Raw genomic sequence first — 21,336 nt, 5'->3', positions numbered from 1 at the left:
TGGCTTATTATCGTGAGAACTGCCACAGCATGTGTGCGCATGTGTGCATGCATGTACTTGAAGGCTCACAGCTGTGGTGTCAAAATCATAAAAGCTTGTTATGCCTAGATGACATAATCAACAGCTCCTGGGGCATTTAAACAGGCTTTGCTCCTTATACGCTCACATACACACTTTCTTTCTGTGAATGTGCTTGAGCATCTGTTAAACTGGGTCTTCAGATGTAATTCTATAACACAGATTTCACTGCACAGCACTAATAGAAAGACATTTAAATTAATTGTTTATACTGTACTTTTACTAGGTTATTCATAGTTTATACTGTACTTCTACTAGGTTAGTATTTAATTAGGGTTTAATTATATTTTAAATGGTACAATTTAAACCCTGTGTTAAAGTCACCATAAAACATTGCAGAATATTGGTTTCTTGTTCACCTGTGCAAATTTTAGCAAATAAAACTGTTTTGATAGTCTTAAATATACAACAAAAGTTGTTTTGGTTCAAGATTTTTCAGAAACTAAACACATAAATCTGAAAGTAAATAAAAAGTGACTTTTCAAAGTGCATTAATATTTACTGAGGTATTATTGGTTGACTTTTGCAAACAACTTCTAGTAAAAATGCACACATCTAGATGTTTAAATGTAAAAAGCCTTATAGAGAACAAAAAATAAAATTTCTGTATTTAAGAACTGTATCTGATGTCTGCATCTGGGAATTGTATCTGATGAGAGCCCAAAACTCTTCAGATGAGAGCAAACCACAACAACCCAGAATCAAAATGCAATGTAAAATAAATGTAAATTCTATAAAACATGTAGAACGCACTTCCACATTGCTATTTCCCCTTCATTTTTCCATTAGGAGAAGCATTTATCCGTGTGACAAACAGTTTATCAGAACTCAACACAAACAATTTCTTCATTTATTTCTTAACACACATTCTATCAGTCTCCTCCTCACAAACAAATAAACATGTAAAGACAAAGAGAGAATGTGTGTACCGTTTATTCGTTTTCTGAATTTGTAGATTTACCAGAATGACCGACTGATTTCTGCAGTTCAAACAGTGAATTCTCTCATGACCCGGCAGAAAAACACAAGAATCACATCCTACAAAAACTTGAGCGAGAAGAGAAGGAAATGAAAGAGGCAAAAATAAAAAGAATTGAAGGAAGGAAGAAAACACTTCTGGCTGCTTAGAAAAAAAAAAAGAAAAGTAAAACAGACAAAGATCAAGGATTCCTCACATGCAAAGTCAGAGCTTTATTAATTTATCCTGACTTCAGATCGATTCGCTCAAGTGTTCTGGAAGTTAAAATTGCTCTGAAGCTCAGGTTTACCGTCAATGTCACTTTTGACGACAATAAGCACAAGAGGTCTGGTAAAGAAGTTTCCTTGGTAACTGGAAAGAACAGACATCGTCTCCAAATTGTGAAGTGAGACTTCTGGCCATCCACAAACACTTATAATAACAACAACAAAAACACCATCTACAACTGTGATGCACAAAACCAAACAATCAAAATTCAAAAAAGGCTACAAATAACCTTGCTTCACAAGACCTCAATATATCATCCGGAGTCATGGGTATTCATTTTGTGTTGCCTGTATATGTTTTTTTGACTCTCAAAATGAAGGTAGCCGTGGACTTGCGTTTTATGAATCACCAAGGACCATGGTTTTAGCTAAATAATTAAGTAAATAACCTGAAATAAAATATCATAATATAAATTTACAACTTATCTAAATCATTTATAAGGTTTTCTCACAGCTCTCACAGCTTAAAAAAACGTGGCGGTATGTTTGAGCTTTGCGAACAATGCCGTAAGTTTGGAGCGAGACTACCTACCAAAAAAAATGGGAAAAAATTCATTATTTTTAATGACACGTTTTACGACACTAGCGGCACAGAAATTACACACTTCACACACACGCTTTAATATATACGCTGAATTATACAAGAATTGATATGCAGTTACATAAATCATTAACAGACTGTGTCAAAGTGAGCTGTGTGAAAATCAGCTATCTGTAATGAAACTGATAAGGATAATATGAGCTGTGCTTAATTTACACTGCACTCCTTTAACGCTACAACACTTTAATGAATCCAGGTTATTGAAATCTTTATATAAGATGTACAACATGATAGATTGTCTCTAAGAGAATGAAACAGATTTTTTACCTACATTTTGCAAAAGGTCAGAGACATTTACAAAAATAAAACGGAAACAAAAACGAACAAACATAAAATAGCATGTGTACATGTCTAAAGGGTGTGTGTGCTTTCAGGAGGTTAAAAGGACAAAGAATAGAGCTGAAACTTTAACAACTTCTGGCTTTCTAGAAAGACAAACCCAAACTATTATTATCATAAAGAAGAAAACACACACACAAAGATCAAGAAGCTGGAATGTACATACAATGCACGAACAAATTAAAGTAAAAACACAACATAACAGATTATGGCCACTGGTCGTATGTGACCCTGAAACTCTTTTCCTGACAATGCAATGCAAATGAAAGCGCTAAAAGAGTTGTCTGCAAAAAATTAACAACATCTCTCTCATAATGTGACCCTGTTACGGAAATAGCATGCAAGTAATTGGGACCAAAGTGTTCCTCGGAGAGGTGAGAGGAAGTGTGTGTGTGTGAAAGTGAGGGAAAAAAAGGGGTGTGAATGGAATTAAAAAGCTTGTAAAAGTATTTTAAGTGACTTGGCCATTAATGAAACAAGTTCATGACAGGAGAGAATAGACAGGGTTGCTACAAAACAAAACAAGTTCAAATAATAAAACCTATAGCAAAATATACAGACTTATCTTTTAAGAGGAAAGGGAAAGGATTGTTGAGGTAAAAAAGAAGTTAGTCAAATCAGACAGATGCTAACATGGACATTTTGTGTGATGTGTTCATCTTCATAAAGCATGAACAAAACAAAACAAATTAAATAAAAATTCCCTTACAAGGCTAAATCTGGTTTGTGATGACCACAATGTGTTTTGTGGTTTGAATTAATGGCTTTCATAAGCATGAAACCATCAAATTTCAAGAGACCTTTAGAAATGCCAATTTCCCTATTCAGACTATGTCATGTTAATGGCTCATGACGCCATTAATGGATTTCAATGTTTGATTTAAAGACATTTTTCTTTCAACCTTTGAATGATAAACTATTTTGGTGCCGAATTGGGTCACCAAATGATGTCCAATGAAAATCTGGTTCCTTAAGTAAAACTAATTGAGAATTTAAGAAAACCTAGTGTTTTACGGTCATTTTTTCTCTCTCAGTAAGTATTTGGCTTTACTTGGACATAGAATATTTATAACATAACCGCTAACTAAGAAAAAAAAAGACATTGAAGGTACATACTTTCTGTATTTGCTCAAAAAATGCTAGATTTTTGTATGATGTAATATTAGTCCAGTCAAATATCAACTCTGCAGCTCCCTTAGACTGAGAAAAACTCATATAGACTATAGGTGAAGAGAAGAAACTCATTTTTTCAAGTCCTGAAGAAACTAATATCAAAAGTCAGACCTGTCCCTACGTGTGTGACTCACTTCCTTATAATGCGACTGACTGACAGATAAAGAGGGAGTTGAGTTTCTAGATGCTTCTGAAGTCCCCGAATAGGTCATACTGTTCCACATGCAACTAGGCCATTATGTAATCTCACCTTTAACCTCCAGATCAGGTGATGCTGTTGGCTGGGACACACCAATGATATCAGAAGAGAGACAGGAACGTAGCAATGTAGGGCAATGTAAAAGAAAGCCAAATTAAAAGGAAATAGATACAGTGAGGAAAATAAGTATTTGAACACCCTGCTATTTTGCAAGTTCTCCCACTTAGAAATCATGGAGGGGTCTGAAATTGTCATCGTAGGTGCATGTCCACTGTGAGAGACATAATCTAAAAAAAATCCAGAAATCACAATGTATGATTTTTAACTATTTATTTGTATGATACAGCTGCAAATAAGTATTTGAACACCTGAGAAAATCAATGTTAATATTTGGTACAGTAGCCTTTGTTTGCAATTACAGAGGTCAAACGTTTCCTGTAGTTTTTCACCAGGTTTGCACACACTGCAGGAGGGATTTTGGCCCACTCCTCCACACAGATCTTCTCTAGATCAGTCAGGTTTCTGGCCTGTCGCTGAGAAACACGGAGTTTGAGCTCCCGTCCAAAGATTCTCTATTGGGTTTAGGTCTGGAGACTGGCTAGGCCACGCCAGAACCTTGATATGCTTCTTACAGAGCCACTCCTTGGTTATCCTGGCTGTGTGCTTGGTCATTGTCATGTTGGAAGACCCAGCCTCGACCCATCTTCAATGCTCTAACTGAGGGAAGGAGGTTGTTCCCCAAAACCTCGCAATACATGGCCCCAGTCATCCTCTCCTTAATACAGTGCAGTCGCCCTGTCCCATGTGCAGAAAAACACCCCCAAAGCATGATGCTACCACCCCCATGCTTCACAGTAGGGATGGTGTTCTTGGGATGGTACTCATCATTCTTCTTCCTCCAAACACGTTTAGTGGAATTATGACCAAAAAGTTCCATTTTGGTCTCATTTGACCACATGACTTTCTCCCATGACTCCTCTGGATCATCCAAATGGTCATTGGCAAACTTAAGTCAGGCTGGACATGTGCTGGTTTAAGCAGGGGAACCTTCCGTGCCATGCATGATTTCAAACCATGACGTCTTAGTGTATTACCAACAGTAACCTTGGAAACGGTGGTCCCAGCTCTTTTCAGGTCATTGACCAGCTCCTCCGGTGTAGTTCTGGGCTGATTTCTCACCTTTCTTAGGATCATTGAGACCCCACGAGGTGAGATCTTGCATGGAGCCCCAGTCCGAGGGAGATTGACAGTCATGTTTAGCTTCTTCCATTTTCTAATGATTGCTCCAACAGTGGACCTTTTTCACCAAGCTGCTTGGCAATTTCCCGTAGCCCTTTCCAGCCTTGTGGAGGTGTACAATTTTGTCTCTAGTGTCTTTGGACAGCTCTTTGGTCTTGGCCATGTTAGTAGTTGGATTCTTACTGATTGTATGGGGTGGACAGGTGTCTTTATGCAGCTACCGACCTCAAACAGGTGCATCTAATTTAGGATAATAAATGGAGTGGAGGTGGACATTTTAAAGGCAGACTAACAGGTCTTTGAGGGTCAGAATTCTAGCTGATAGACAGGTGTTCAAATACTTATTTGCAGCTGTATCATACAAATAAATAGTTAAAAAATCATACATTGTGATATCTGGATTTTTTTTTTTTGATTATGTCTCTCACAGTGGACATGCACCTACGATGACAATTTCAGACCCCTCCATGATTTCTAAGTGGGAGAACTTGCAAAATAGCAGGGTGTTCAAATACTTATTTTCCTCACTGTATATAAAAGGAAGGAAATACTGTGGTGGCCAAAATTATTGGAACACTAGTATTTTCACCAACTAAAAAATGGTTTTAAGTCAGTTATTGTAAATGTATCAGTTTACATTTCCAAACATTCATTTTGCCATTAAATGTAATAATCCAGCGAGATTTTTGTTTGCACAAGGAGTCTGACAACAGCCAGTGCTCCACACAGAGATCTGATCGGATCATCATCCAGTCTGTCTGGAATGACATGAAGAAACAGAACAAACTGAGACAGACTAAATCCAGAAGAACTGTGGCAACGTCTCCAAGATGCTTCAAGAGACCTACCTGCGAAGCTACCTAAAAAACTATGCGCAAGTGCACCTAGGGCAAAAGCAGCTTAAACACAAAGAATGGTCACACAAAATGTTGATTTAATTTATTTAATAGAAGTTAATTGATAAAGAAAATCTATTTATGGCATTATTATTGAAAGCATCTTCATTTTACAGCATTTTTACACAAGTACCTAAAACTTTTAACAGTACTGTAGCTTTGCAGGTAGGTTTCTTGAAGCATCTTGGAGATGTTGCCACAGTTCTTCTGAATTTAATCTGTCTCAGTTTGTTCTGTTTCTTCATATCAATCTAGACAGACTGGATGATGATCAGATCAGATCTCTGTGTGGAGCACTGGCTGTTTTCAGACTCCTTGTGCAAACAAAAATCTCACTGGATTATTACAGTTAATGGCAAAATGAATGTTTGGAAATGTAAACTGATATTTCCTACTGACACACTACAGCAAATGATATAAATAACTGACTTAAAACCATTTATTAGCTGTTGAAAATACTAGTGTTCTAATAATTTTGGCCACCACTGTATATGTAAATAAGAAAATTAAAGAATGAATGAATGAACGAAGGAACGAATGAAAGTAAATACGCAAACATTTCAATAAATAAAAAAAAAAAAAAAACAGTATGAGTCAGAAATGTCAGCTTGCTGATGATTCAGGCATTTGACATGCACACAAAACATTAGTGTCTATTTCAATGTCAAACCTGACAAGTGTGTAATGCTGCATGGTAAGCAGTTATACAAGACTGAACGACTATGAATGTGACACAAAGATGAAGGTCTGACAGAATATGTGAGCCGTTGTTAAAAAAAAAAAAAAAAAGGAAGCAGGATTGATGTGAAAGAAGAAAGTCAGACAGAGAGATGACGAGGAAAGGAAGACAAAGAAATCACAGATGAATCGAATCATTAAAACTCAGTGATGAATTAAAGATAAATGTTTAATACTTTCAAAGAGTTAGACTCTGACTGGTGTTCACAGGTGGCAGGGATTTAAAAAGAGATGACAGGAGGAAATTCGGCTTTTAGTTCAGTCATCTGAACATCATCTCCATATTCTCGGCCATCATGCGCTGCTGTGCCTCCTCACGTTTCAAACCACTGCACGCACTGACAGCTGAGACCGGAAACACACAGTTTAAAAATCTGATATTCCCGAGGAACATATGCTGGAAGCATGTGGCATTGTGCATGTGGCATTTACGAAGGAAATGCAAGAGCAAGAAAGCAAGTGGGAGGAATTTAATTAATATTCTTTTAGAATATATGAAGGAAACTAATAGCATCTAGAGCAGAGAACATCTGATCAATGTACACGAATCCACCAACACTAATGTTTGAATTCTGTTTTTTTTGGCTCCATCTCAGTTCAAAGCTCACAGCTTGGCTCGTAGGACACAGTCAAACTGGCTCTTCCGAGTGAAACATAACCCCTCCCTGTGGAACAGACCGGGCCTCATACGCTATGATATACCGTTAACACACTTCCAGAAAATCTGGGAAGCTCCCGGGTTCACAGGAATACATTTCCAGTGATGGAGCGAGAACAGAACTTGTGACTCCTAGAGCTCACAGAACGCCTGTCCTTTAAAGGAAGCATACAGCCTTCAAATGCTCTCCTTTGTTCTCCAACATCTAGTCTCAAAAAGGGTTGAAGGTCCTTTTTGAACAAGCTCCAGGTTCCATGTAGCTACAGGTTTTTGAAATAATACTACCAATCATCTTTGTGCAGTATGTATGATTGATTACAAACACAAATCGCTGCTGAACCCCAGAGAGCATGGCAGCCAACATAAAGGTGAACAGCAGGTGCTCTGAATAAAACCAAAAAAAGAATTAACTCACACATCTGTAGCAAAAGGCTTGGATAATTTAAGAGCAATAAGTGTTGTAGTTGCCAACCAGTAGCTATATAAGGAACTGCGATATAGCTAATACATGTCTAAAATTGAACTGCAACAAATGTGCATTAAAATACATACACTAAAGAAAACGTTTTTCCCAGCTTATTGATTATATGGATTTTTTCCCCCCTCCAGAACATTATATGGCAGCTCACAGACTGTAGCGACAGTTTTCCGGGCATCTTATTAAATTCCACACAATGTGTGTTTGGAGGCCCTTTAAGCAGTATGTAAAAACTGCCAGTGAGCAAGAAGCGGAAATAAATTTTTTATACAAATCAGGCAGTTTGTACTTAGTTGTATCCTGTTCCTAGTACTTACTTGGCCTAGTCTACATCAGAAAGCACTTCACAGTCTTGTGGTACTTGCTGAAATGCTTTAGCAAGATTCTAATCAGCACAGTTATTCTGCAAAATTTATTAATCTAGATTGATTTCTGCTCAGTTCTGCCTCTCTTTCTCATTTCCAGAAAGAATTTCACTCAAAAGGACTGAGAAGTACGGCAAATGTTTCTGCAGCGAACCTGCTGTCGCCTGACTGGTGAACCCGTTGTCACCTGATTGGTGAACCCATTAAAGGGGTGAGCGACCAGAAGTCAAGGGAGAAGGAAATTTAATTTAAGCTTAAAAATTTAACAGATTACAATGACAGGAACAAAAGACTATAAAACATGTCTCTTGTAGTGATTCTCAAAAGAGATCAGCATTAGTCTGAGAGCAAGAAAATAAATTAAATCGCCTTCCTTCCATCCTCATTAGTCATGGACATCACAGGTCATATTGTCTGAGCTTGCCCTGTAGTTATAAACTTGGCCTCCAGCCGAAGTTGCTGGAGCAAATTCCAGTGCTGTACAATGCTAACGGCTGAAAGTTTACAGTAGTACAACACTGAAATAAAGCAGGAGTTTAGCTCTCAGAGCTGTTAGCACTGTGGTTCTGTGCGTGTGATCAAAAGATATGATTCCTCAGACCAGCATGTCTGAATCTTCTGGTATCTTTGCAAATCAAAAGGAAATGTAAACTTTCTGAAGAAAACAAAAACACATCTCACTGTATGAATGCTAAACCTGACAGAAGTTTATCTTATACTACAGATACCAGTGAATTATTACAAACATGTGGCTGTTATTGAGATTGTTATGATGTTGTGAAGCAATAAAAAAAAACATTAAAAAAACAGCAGTTTTGTACCACACACCACAAACAGTCTGGCTACACAAATTCATGAGAGCACAATCATTCAGAAAGTACTATTTCCCAGAATTTCTTATAACCTTAGACTTCTGTATTATTTATCTGATTTTCTGACATTTCACATGTACCCCGGAGAAGACTAAATGCACATCAAGAAACGCTGGTAAACAGCTGGTTCACTGAGCACAACATAAGAAAACCAATATTCTTCCACTAGAGTTCAAAAATGATAAAAGCTGCAGAGTCATTCCACAAAGTTGGTGCCTTTTTAAAATTAAAAAGGAGATTTTTATGTAATTTTCCTTCTGATTTTGAAAAACGTTCTTAAGCGTTAATAAGTTTCATTATATAACCTCAAGCAAATGTAAAAAATATTTTACAAAATATTTGCATGTATGCTTTAAAGCTATGACTTATATATAATAACAGGGTTGACAAGTTTTGCAGTTAATTTATTCATTTCTAGTCTTGTTCCCAGGGCCATGATACTGTAAGGTGGTCAGAAGAGAATCATTGTATGATATTTCTAAACATATTCTGTGGTCCACTATCCAAAATCATAGAGCCAGAGTTGAATATTTATAATCATCCATTACTGACAAATCTAACAAAACAAAACAAAAATAATAATAAATATATATATATATATTTTATTTTATTTTATTTTTTATTTTTTTTAAGACACCTGTGCTTTATGTTTTCAATTGAATCGTTAATAACAGGAGTCTGGATGATAACATGGCTGATAAATAATTTGGTTGTAAACACAAGGTTAGAGACCAGTCAAAACACGTATCCACATGAAGAAAGTTTCTGGATTTTTGTTTGTGTAAAAGAAAATGTCTATTATAAGTTATAGTTATATTGACAGCTTCTCATTTTTAAAGTCATTTTTTACACATGGTTACGTGGGACACTTTTCTGTGGACCCTCCAGTGTTACAAAACATCTCACCTGCGCCACTTCTCGCGGCGCTCCAAAAGAACATCGAGTAAAGATAGCCAGTCATACCTGCAGAACTCTGCACAGGTGTTTAGTGATCTACAATTATTTTAAAGCATCACATTTCTTTATGATTGCCGTTTTTCTCATGAACTCCCCATGACAAGCACGTGGACCTCTGGCACAGATAGAGTAACACTGAGGACACATTAAATCGGTTAATTTTAGTGCTGTGATTTCACCACCTCTCACCTCCGTCTCCAACTGCACCAGCTCCATTTTGGGCCATGGTTCTGCCAGTTGAGCAAGTGGCATTGTGTGCGTTCCTTCTTGTCTCTCTCAAGTACTCAAAATTGGACAGGAATTTCTTCCGAACCCGTGTATTCCCTTCTGGAACTACCTGGTATGTCCCTTTGGATCAGGAGCAAACGGGCGACTTTCCTCTCTTACAATCCGCACAGGACGCGCATAATCACTCCGTACAAAAATCGAAGCAGTTATTCCTGTTTAAATTGACGGATTCTCCTCTCGGTCCGATGATGAAGAGGAGTTGCACAGCCCCGTTCCTGGAAATGAACAAATCTTTCCCAGTCACTCACACACAGGTGGACTCGGCGTGCGTCTGCGGCGATGAAGCGCGTCCCCTCCGAGGAAATGAAATAAAAGATATTATTGTAATGCGATGGTTTCTCAACTGACACTCAATATCGGTGTGCACGCAGACACAGGAAAAGAAGAGCTGATGCTGTCAGTGTGTTCCGCTCTGAACCGAATCCACAGTGTAAAAGCGCATGAGCTTCAGCCGATCATTGGTTTGAAGACAGTTCTCGTCCAGCCCCTTTCTCCTACTACACCTCTATTGACGCCCCTCTCTGGCCACTTACTGATACTGCAAGATCTCATCTGTATGGTCACAGCCAGTTGCACACAAACGTAAATTGCAACATTTAAAGCTACATTTTGTCATTTTTTAAATAAAAATAACAAAATGTTAGAGCGCAAAGGAAAAAAAATCCATCTTCCAAACCACGTCTGTACTTTACTCAAACGTTTACAAACCAATAGCCTACTAACGTTTTGTATTAAAGCTGTCTGCACGGATTCCGCGGGAAATAGCGTACATGCATCATCCTTCCGCAAAGTAGCAGAGCAGAAGCAAAACCAAAACAATGTTCTTCCACAAAACGCGTGCAGTTTTTTTAACCGCTAGCGGAGCAACATTTTCAATAGAATTAAGTGGCAAACTTATGACACATATTTGCAGCTGTACCTTTCAAAAAAGTATCCTGTTGTGACGGTGTTAACTTTGACACATTAATATAGTATACAATAGCTAATGACTTCCATATTAATGTGCAAAGGTATTTGCATGGTAATTCAAAGAATATCATTCTAGTACATTTCCACAAAACAGAGAAAAAAAAGAAGAAGAAAAAACAGCTGGTAGGTAGCTAATCAAATTCAGGTTCAACTTCCTAAACTTAACCATCAGTTTGGTACAAGCTTATCATAAGGAAACATTACATTAAAAAAGTTGCATTTGACTGGACACAGGAAAGCAAATCATTCCATTGCATATCAAGCATGTTTTACTAAAATACTACCAACAGTGCTGGCACAAGTAGCCTATCCCCTTTTCCATCATGCCAGGATTGCTTCTTCGTGTTGTCAATTGTAATTGTCTTGTAGGCTTGCCCATTTTGTGACAAGGCAGCGATATGCCAATACCTCTTGACTCTTTATTCTCTCAAAGGGAGCAACTGTTGCTTCTCGCTGAGAGTGGTTACCACTGGCAACCACAGACCATCTGCCAGCGTGCCGGTGAATCTGTTGCCAGAGTAAAACAGAGTATGAATGGTCGTCTTTATGAGATGGTAGTGGGTGGATATGGAGTGTGCATGGTAGAGAGGACCATGTTTCATTGAGTCAAATGGTGGCACAAAGCGCAAAATGCTTTTAATGGCACTCAAATACATTAATGATAATGTAGGGCTATGTCAGGCTAAACTGTGACATTTTAAAAAGGCGTCAAGACTAAGTCCTCAATGATAGACGTGCAAAATTCCTTAGTGTGGACATAAAGTCAATTATGTATTAATCTTTTTCACAAAAATAAATCATAGGCATTACAAACGCTTGTTACCCTCTGTTGTGTATATATGTGTGTGTGTGTTCAGCACTAGGCTGCAGCAGTACAAACAGCTATTATGTACACAGATATCAAATGCACATACTCAGCTGTACCATTGCTTCGATTCCCTTGCTCTGTCCTGCTGGCTTGGCCTATTTCAGTAAGAACCTGGCAATCTGCCTGCCAGCCCGTCTCTACAATTACTGTACTCTAAGTCTCTTTGAATCAAAAGCATCCGCTAGAACAGCAAGTACTCGGCTATAGAGCAGTGTGAACAGCATGACTTTCCGTGCAAGGTGACTCTCCACATTATTTAGTCTAGAGAGATCACAAGACTCTTAATTCAACAGCAGATATCCAACCCTGAAACCTGAAGACGTAATGCAAGATGTTGTACTTTTTATTTGGCTGGTTTGGTATTTCTTGTTCCATACCAAAGAGGTTACCCGTGTTTTACAACATCAAGGCTTTAAAAATTAATCTAGTTTGACCTTGAAAAGAATGAAGTGGAGAAAGGACAGATTAAAATGCATTCTGAACATTACTGAAATACTACAGTAGATGCATACAGGCAGTAGGAGCTGAATGAATTCAGACTGAGCAATATTTTTAAGTAACACCTATAAAATAGGGTACATTACATAACATTTATATAAAACATATATTTTGCAAAGTAGGAAAAGTCATAAAAAATGTGACTTTGTTTGAACCATGAACATTAAGAACATAATTTTTATTTATTAATTAACTAGCTCTGTGGGTTTTTTTTTTTTAAATTACTAATGGCATTAGTGTATAAGTGCTCAATAATGCCACCTAGAGGCCGGTGATATATCACACAGTGCAGATCTTTAGTGGTTTACAGTTTTGGCTATGCATCAGTGAGCCTGTTTCTCTGTCTGTATAGAGCTGTGCAAAAAATCTAATGGCCGTTTGCCTATTTTTCCTTTGGACTCCTTTGGTGGACCCTTTAACTCAACTCATGTGTCATTTCTTCCCACACAGATAGATGTGTTCATACAGGAAGTCTTGTGTATATGTAATTGATGTTGATGCAAAGCCAGCCAGATCGCTCTTGATGATTAACAGTCTCGTTGATTGTTGTTTTTTTTCTCTGCTCAAATAATCAAATTTGTTGCTCAGGAATTAATTGACTTATTAATTATCAAGCTAAAAGCAATCTAAAATGCAGCTCAGCTTTTTAAACATGTATGCAACATGTCTAAACATGTCTTTCTTTACTATGTTATTAGTTTATTTATTTTAATCTAATTTTATTTTTTATTTATGTTAATTGAATTTTCAAAATGTATTTTAATCTTAATTTTTACTACCATATATATGTATGTAAGTATACACACACACGTATATATATATATATATATATATATATATACACAGTATATATATACACACATATATACACACAGTATATATACACACACAGTATATATATATATATATATATATATAAGACTCAATTATGAATTCCAGTTTAGTTTAATTAAACTTGCAATATTTGTGTCAATGATTAAGCACAAATTTTGACACTATTTGCTGAAGGGATTTTACATGCCCACATTGCTGTTATGTAGCATTTATTTGACCTAAAAAAAAGTCTGCCTAGGAATCACCTGCAATTCCTTCATGAGTAATTGTGTGTGTACTTGGTGCTGTGATCTGATTTCCAGCCAAAGAACTGCATCATTTCACCCCCAATGACCTCAGGGAGTCCCTGTCTGGATCACGCTCGAGCATCATGGGAAGATGACTCATACTTAACACATTACATTGCAGAGGTGCACATTACATTAAGACATGCCAAAATTAAAACCCCTCACCCAACATGCACACATACATACAATAGCCTTGCATATGCTCACTATTATTTCTTGAATAACTACAACAATGTGCCTCCCTCCCAAACTCACACACACACACACACACAGACTATTTAGCAGGATGTCCGCCCGCCTCCCACCCAGACTACATCACACACACCCATACGCACATGTGAATTGTTGGACAATCAGTAGGAGGTGTGTGTGGGTGTGAAACAAAGCATGCAGCAGACTGCAGGAGCCACGGAGCTGCTGTGGGCAGAATAATCACTGGACTGCATGAAAATCTTAATGGCAGTTCTGAATGGCATAATGCCAGTTGAACATGCACACTAACTCACACCACTTCATTCGAAAGAAATTCAGCATGTGGTGTGTGTAAATAATCTGTATGCATTAATACACAATATTTGCATTATATAGACAGTTCATTATCTAGCATACTCTCTCCCCAATGCAGTGGGTCTCTTGGTTGTTGTAACAGGCAGTATACAGTACTAGTTTGCAACATGTGGTATAAAGGTTAGGTTCAAACCCTAAAGATTAATGAGCAATCACCACTGTGTATATGAGCATTCCTTGTGTACTGAGGCACTCCTCAGACTGCTCTAGAGTGACTGTTCTTGTAATAAAGAAAAGTGTAATTCAGTCAGATGACAAATTAGTACACAATGGATGTAGCAGGCAGGATACACTCATGCAAGCAGCATAAAATATGTAATTATATATAATGAAGTTTTGCATGTTTTATGATGTGACTTAGAATGGAGTACCAGTAGGCCTATATTGCATACTGAACAATAGAGAAGAACAATGTGCTACATGATATCACTGCTGCATTTTCATTTCAGTGAGCACTACCTAGTTTTCATTTCTAAAATAAATGTGATTATTCTGCATTTTTAATCCAATTTTGTGCAAAAATGTTGTTGACAATCCAATTAAATAATGAATTAAGGGTTGGGTTATATCCAAAAATGAAGTATCTGCATTTGCACCTTGTTACATTTTTTTTTTTTACTCATAATCAGATTAGTTTACCTAATGCTACTCTCGCATTGACCAGAAAAAATCTATCATTCCACAGAAATAAACATTTGTCCTCTCCCTTCCCAAGAGTTCTGAGTCAAAAGTTCAAAAGTTCAATCAATGTTTCCTGCACTGCTTGAATCTACTACAGTGCAATAGCGAAAGAATTAATTAGTTGTAAGCTTGCAATCTAAATTGAATGTGATTAGATAAAACAGATAAAACCTTGTACCAAAAATTACACTGGTAAGAAAACACTCTTTCTATTCATTTGTTCTCACAGGCTGCACGCAAAAACAAACACAAACAAATAGAGAGCAGTGTAGTCCAGTTCACTAAAAAAAAATGACTCTTAACCTTTTTTTTAAATGAAAATTGTAGCACAATCAGCGTACTCCAATTCATGAAACAATGACTCTAAAAATTATATGTTTATACATTATATGTTTATTTAGGTATTGATCGTAGGATAGATTGAAGGTTTTAAGGGCTTTGTCGACTAAGTGTATGTTTAATAGGAGATCAAAAATATTTGAAGCTACCTCTTACTAGCAGACAGTGTTGCCAACTGCTTTCAATTGAAAGTAGCTAACTGGTAGCTAAATGTCATTAGATGACATCATCATAATGGCAAATTCACTGATCTATATTTAAAGATGAATATAGATCAGTGGGCAAGATGAGAACTTCGATAAGGTTTGTCCAAAAAGTTGCTAAATTTGTCCCTAAACTCTTGAAAAGGGTTTAGTCTCAAAGGGGGTGCAAGTCGCTAAATCTAGCTACAAAATTGCTAAACTGACAACAGTGCTTACTGGTAGTGTTGTGTATGTGTTGGCATGAGAAATATGCAGCATAATAACAACAAAGAGCAATAAAACAGTTTTAGTGGTAAAAAAATAAAAATAAAAAATTATGATAAACAAGCAAAAACAGAAAATGAGACACTGTGCTCACTAGAGCCCAGTCTCATGAAAATGCGTATATAAATGGCCCAATTTATTTATTTATTTTACGTGCTATTTATACACAGAAACTGACTTTGGAGTGCATACGATATGCATGTGTTTGATGTGCATATAATATGCATATTGGCATACATATAATACGCACCTACCCCATACCCCTAAACCTGCCAATTGCGTATCATATGCACACCAAAGTCCATTTTTGCATATAAATAGTTAGCCAAATAGAAACTGAAAACAGAAAATCGTGCCGTCGAAACGCACATTCATAAAATCGGGTTATATTATGTTATGGCGAGTTTTGAGTTCATTCATCACTCTGGAAATGGAATGTCAAGTTGAGCACATTGCATTGTGGTATTCAGTGCATTGGGCTGGGGTTGTATGCTCCACATATCAGCAAATATAGTTGGGTAATCTTTGCACATACTGTGCACAGTATAAAACTGCATACCTTTCTTTCAAGTAATGCCATTCTAAATATGTTAGCGAGAGGCAGAAGGGAGTCCTGGAAACGTAATGAGTCTCCTAAATACAAAATATCCTCCAAAATTTTGAGCCATCTTGTGCATTAAACATATTTTGCATGCAAAACACACAATACAGTTGCTTTTAAATGTTATGCAAAACCACCTTACAGCCCATTTAAATCCATTAACGTATATTAAAATGAAACAGCACAGTTTCTCTAAGAGAGTAAGAGGGAGCATGTGCTTGATTTGTTGCAGATATGCATTTCTTGTGCCACCACGAAGTTCATCAGTGTTTTCACTCTGTCTTTCTGCCAGGTATGAATTCATTTGCTTCTGCGTTGCATAATTAGTCTTTTCTTAGCAGCCAACTTGAGAAAAATATCCAGCAAACACTAATTATGAAAAGCACAGATTGGATCAGGTCCTGTTAGAAGTCAACATCTAAATAAAAGTGTGCATCAATCACGTTGTTTACTCAAGAGAAGCAGAGTGATAATGCAAAAGGCATTAATGCAAATATTTTGAATCTGTAAACAGTATAGTTGTTTTATACTTAAGAATGATTCTTTTATAAAAAGGTGTGGAATTCTTGATAATCTGAGATTATCTGGATCTAGATTTGGTAAGTATACTGGCAAAACAGTGAATCTCATTTCTTACATTTACAATTGTCAACATGAAGGGCCTGATGTGCTCAGACACGCAAAAGATTGAATGGTATTTGTCTATTTCCTTGCAGTTTAAGAGGGAGGAAGAAAGCCTCAGGGTCTCAGGTCTAGATTTATACTTAAATTAAACTGAGATCTGAGAACCAATACACAGTTTGAAATTAGGCCAAATTTCTAATGAATGTGGTACTCAATAAATGCTTAATTTAATTAAAACATTATATCAGCCAAATTCTTTCTCTGGAAAAGGCAAGTGTATCTATAGTATATAGCACTGTTAACAAACGCTTTAAAAGCAGTTTAGCGGAAAATCATGATGTTGATATTTATACTTATACTTTATCTTAATGCCTTTATAGTTGCATTTAGCAGATTAGAGCTAGGCGATAATAGCTATATTTACATTTTGCAACAAAATTTAAAAAAAAGTAGGCAGTTAAGGTCTGCTAGTAAGTTATCACTTTACGTTAGTGTACTGTATGCTGATAAAGCTGGATATAACATACTGTATGTATAGGCTATCCAATTTAATATATAGCTCTGGGCGACAATACATCCATTGAGACAGCGAAATGCAACCTTTTTGAACACTGTGTTGCTCACGAATCTTTAGTAGTGTCCGGTTGAGAACAAAGGATTTAGAATAATATATTCCACGTCAGGTCATCTCTGTGAACTCAGTACCGCCATAACTCAGTAAAACTATTATCAAAGAGTTCAAGAGCTTCAAGGATGCATTTCATAAGGCCACTCAATGCCTGCCCGCGTCTATCCGCTACAATAGAATGCAAATCAAATCATACACTTGCTTTGCTTTTGAAGCGGCTGTTCTTTTATCATCTACTCCACTTCCGTTCTGAATCATATGGTTTCTGCAATATTGCCTTATTGCACACGCATCTGAAACTACAGAGAGAGACGCACTCTGTTTACAATATGTTGGATCTGTATGGTAGGAATGAATTGCAGAGCTCAGTGAAGCCAAGACTGTATGTTGCTTTTTAAACATGTCTTATCAGGTTTGAACAATAGATAATGTTTTTTGTTTGTTTGTTTTAATATATTTGCGTTCACACACATCACCTAATGGATCAATCACACATACAGTAGGAGGCGCTAGATTGCAGTACAATGCACTGCTGGAAAAAAAAATAATAATATTTTTTTTTTTTTAAATGCTGGTCTCCAAAATCCCAAAACCCAAACCCCATCTTAAACTAGACCAGGCTGGGAGACCAGCTAAAACCAGCAAACCATTTAAGGCTGAATTATATACTGGATTGCTGATATTATTATAATAATTAAGGGCTGGTTAAGATATCATGTTCATATATGAAAATAAAAAACATAAATAAAATATATTATATATATATATATATATATATATATATATATATATATATATAAGAATAATTAATTCGTTAATTTACATATTTATTATTATAGCTACGTCCATACCAGCATCAAGTGCACTTACTTTTTCAAGCCTAGAATGCAAATGAAGGTGCTTTAGTCAAAAGTCCTGGAATGCTGCTTGTTTTTTTCCTCTCACAATGGTCTAATTGTAAACTATATTAATTAATTACATAGCCTACCATTTCTCCCAGCTAAGCTTTAGGCCTATTTACATTTTTTTAATAGGCTACTTAAAATTCCTCTGTTGGTAAATAATTACATTATGTTAAATCATTGTTTCTTGTTGACCAACATGAATTCACGATTGTCATACGTTCACTACTTTGCAAGGAAATATCCGGTTGTAACAGTGAAATACATGTACAATACAATTTAGCTGGGGAAAATGGGATCTAATGGGTTAAAATAGTTTCCCACACTTTACTAACACCAGAAAGGATTAAGACGAAGACCTTAAAGAGTTAAATAAGTTGATCAAAACACTTGAAGATTGCAGGGTGGGAGTCAGGCAAACAGAGGAAACTGATTCGGTCTCCGGAGTCGGGACACTGAATTGCCTCTATGAAGTTTCGTGAACCCCTCCCTGCAAACCCAGACAGGCGCAGTGCACGCGGACACCAGCGCCGCACACCATTGGCTGAGAGCGAAGCTTTACCTGTAGGAAGGTGTGCCAAGCAGACAGCAGGATGAACTTTTCTTTGCTCTGATCCACTTCAGGGATTTGGATTCATGCTCCTAAGATCATGGAGCCCGTAACGACTTGGAGCAACGAGAGAGTCACCGAGTGGCTCAAAGGTAACGGGATGTGTTTATGTTTGTGTGTCTGTGATTTTTGTCGACAGGTGACTTTATGTCAGTCGATAGAGATTGATATGGCCGAATTAAACAGGAACAACACAAATCCCTAAGGAACGGGAAGGTGTTGGTGGAATGAGGAAGCGCCTTTTAGTTTGTTGATAAACTCTCGCGCGAAATTAACTCACAGCTGGTGAATACAAAAGCGATTTAACTTAGCAAACTGTATTGTATTGATACGTCTTTCCTCATATGCAAAGCGATAAAATCTGCTGCTGTCATTCTCTGTGCGAGTCCAGACTGGCCCACATCGCTCACTATATGCGCATGTCTCTATTTCTCTCGCTCATTTCTGACCCATATTCTGTGGTTTCATTTTAACACTCGTACAGTGTTATTTGTTTTATTGGCCTACTTTATAATAGTGTTTGTGTCGCTTTGTAGGCTATTTAAACTTTCGTTACATTAGTACTGTATTATTGCGTAATAATAGACTAGTGGTTATTTTGTGCGGCTGCATTATGCATTATGTCTTACAGTACTTTTGTATTGATATATAGCTAATATAGCTATAAAAATCTGAAGTGTTATATTTATTCTGTAAAGTACTGCTGTTCTTTTCGCACTTTGTTTTTACTTTATATTTCTATTATTATCATCTTTACAGTGGCTTGATACTGTGAGGAGAATAGTTGACTTTTTACTCCAGTGAATATTTATCTTTTCATTTGTCTACTAAAAGCAATGACTACTGAAAGGTTTGGATGATATTGCCCATAAAAAAAGATATAGTTCATTGAACACATGATGTTGTTTAGGACAGTGTCACCAACAGTGGGGCATGTTGTCACAATTCATCATGCAATTAAACGGGACTTTTTTGAAATACAAAACAATTAAACTAAATGTTTAATGCTATATACAATATTTTAAAATGTTGTCATTTTAGTTTGCAGGGCAGAATTAACAAAAATGAATGTTTTTGACATGAATAGAGAACTAGAGAAAACACAAGTGTGTTTGGACTTTAATTAAAAATCTCATAGTGACTCAGATACAGCTCCTTTGAAAATCTGACCAGCCCTATTATGCGTTTAAAACACCTCCACCTAAAATATTTGTGTTTTTGAATCTGTATCCTAAGATCTTCACCCTAATTTTGTAATTGAGCAGTTTCACACAGTTGGACAAAACAAAGGAATTCACACTTCTTTCATAATATTAAAGCTCCTTGCTTTTTTCCTAAAATACGTTTTGGTAACACATATTCACCATGAACTAAGTGTTTTCCTTCAGTAAACTCCTAATTTAGTGCACGCTGATAGTAAGTAAGATATCTGGTCTATGGTCATGCAGAATAAGGCATTAATATGTGCCTTATAAATAAACAGCCAATATCTAGTAATATGCATGTTAATAAGCAACTAATTAAAAGTGAATAGTGTTCCCTATTCTATAGTGTTACTTAAGTTCTTTCCTAAAACAGATCTTAACATGAATTTTCCTAGCCTTTGATTCCAAAGAAACAATGAGTTATTTCTAACACTTTGTATACTCTAAAATACTCAAGCATAATGAACTCATAGTGAAAATATCAGAATGTGCACTTTATTAATGTAGACTAATTATGTGTTTGTACTTTTACTGTGATTCTGTTAAAGCCCTAAACATATTAGACTGTGACAGAAGCACAGAGCCCCTTATTTCACTTGTTTGTTTGTCTAAGTGTTTTACAAATGTTGGACATTTTGTTATGTCTTGCGATCATTTAGGTTCTCAGTGTATGAGATCTCTAAAGCCTGAATAAAAATATTAAAGCAAAATGTGATAACAAAGCTTTATATTGCCTGCTATTCATTTATATGGTTTAATTAAACCAATTATAGTAAAATACTGTACATGTGTTATGAATCTAAATTAGAGAATAGTCTCTGACAGTTATGAAATCTTTCAGCTGTGGATAGTTGCGTAAAAATGTTACACAAAGGAATTTTCTTCAGGGCCCAAAATCTTTGTGTTTCACCAGTTCAGAGAAATAAGCTTAAATCCTCAGTGTTCACTTCTTGAGTGTCGTTTACTGTAAGTATGCGCTGACGAGAATCCATCTAGTACCTTCAACTGAATTTCTTTTACCTTGTTCATTACAAAATTAACAACAGAAACTTGTCACATCGGGGTTCTAAAGTGCTTTTTACTAAAGTAAACACACAGCAGGTGTGTGTTTTAACACGACTTTCAACAAC

The 21,336-nt window shown here is 36.5% G+C and overlaps 2 protein-coding genes across 6 annotated transcripts in view; one reads left to right on the top strand and one right to left on the bottom strand.

Moving 5' to 3' along the window:
• The window catches only part of rps6ka1 (ribosomal protein S6 kinase a, polypeptide 1), a 67,538-nt gene extending 56,901 nt beyond the window's left edge, over positions 1-10,637 (bottom strand). The window contains exon 1 of one of the 2 annotated variants that reach the window (XM_058749038.1): positions 10,028-10,637. In XM_058749038.1, coding sequence (XP_058605021.1) covers positions 10,028-10,090 — 63 coding nt within the window. In that variant the 5' untranslated portion in view covers positions 10,091-10,637. The remainder of the gene's footprint in view (positions 1-10,027) is intronic. The other variant, XM_058749039.1, reaches the window with a different exon arrangement.
• An 8,246-nt stretch (positions 10,638-18,883) lies between these two features.
• cnksr1 (connector enhancer of kinase suppressor of Ras 1) overlaps positions 18,884-21,336 on the top strand; it is a 28,936-nt gene continuing 26,483 nt past the window's right edge. For 2 of the 4 annotated variants that reach the window (XM_058749708.1, XM_058749705.1), the window contains exon 1: positions 18,886-19,093. In XM_058749708.1, coding sequence (XP_058605691.1) covers positions 19,042-19,093 — 52 coding nt within the window. In that variant the 5' untranslated portion in view covers positions 18,886-19,041. Of the gene's footprint in view, positions 19,094-21,336 lie in introns of all 4 variants that reach the window. The other 2 variants (XM_058749707.1, XM_058749706.1) reach the window with 2 other exon arrangements.

This window comes from Onychostoma macrolepis, chromosome 17 (assembly GCF_012432095.1).
Source record: "Onychostoma macrolepis isolate SWU-2019 chromosome 17, ASM1243209v1, whole genome shotgun sequence".
NCBI classification, from domain to species: domain Eukaryota; kingdom Metazoa; phylum Chordata; class Actinopteri; order Cypriniformes; family Cyprinidae; genus Onychostoma; species Onychostoma macrolepis.
Note: the sequence above shows the minus strand (reverse complement) of the source record. Positions and strands in the feature narration are given on the sequence as shown.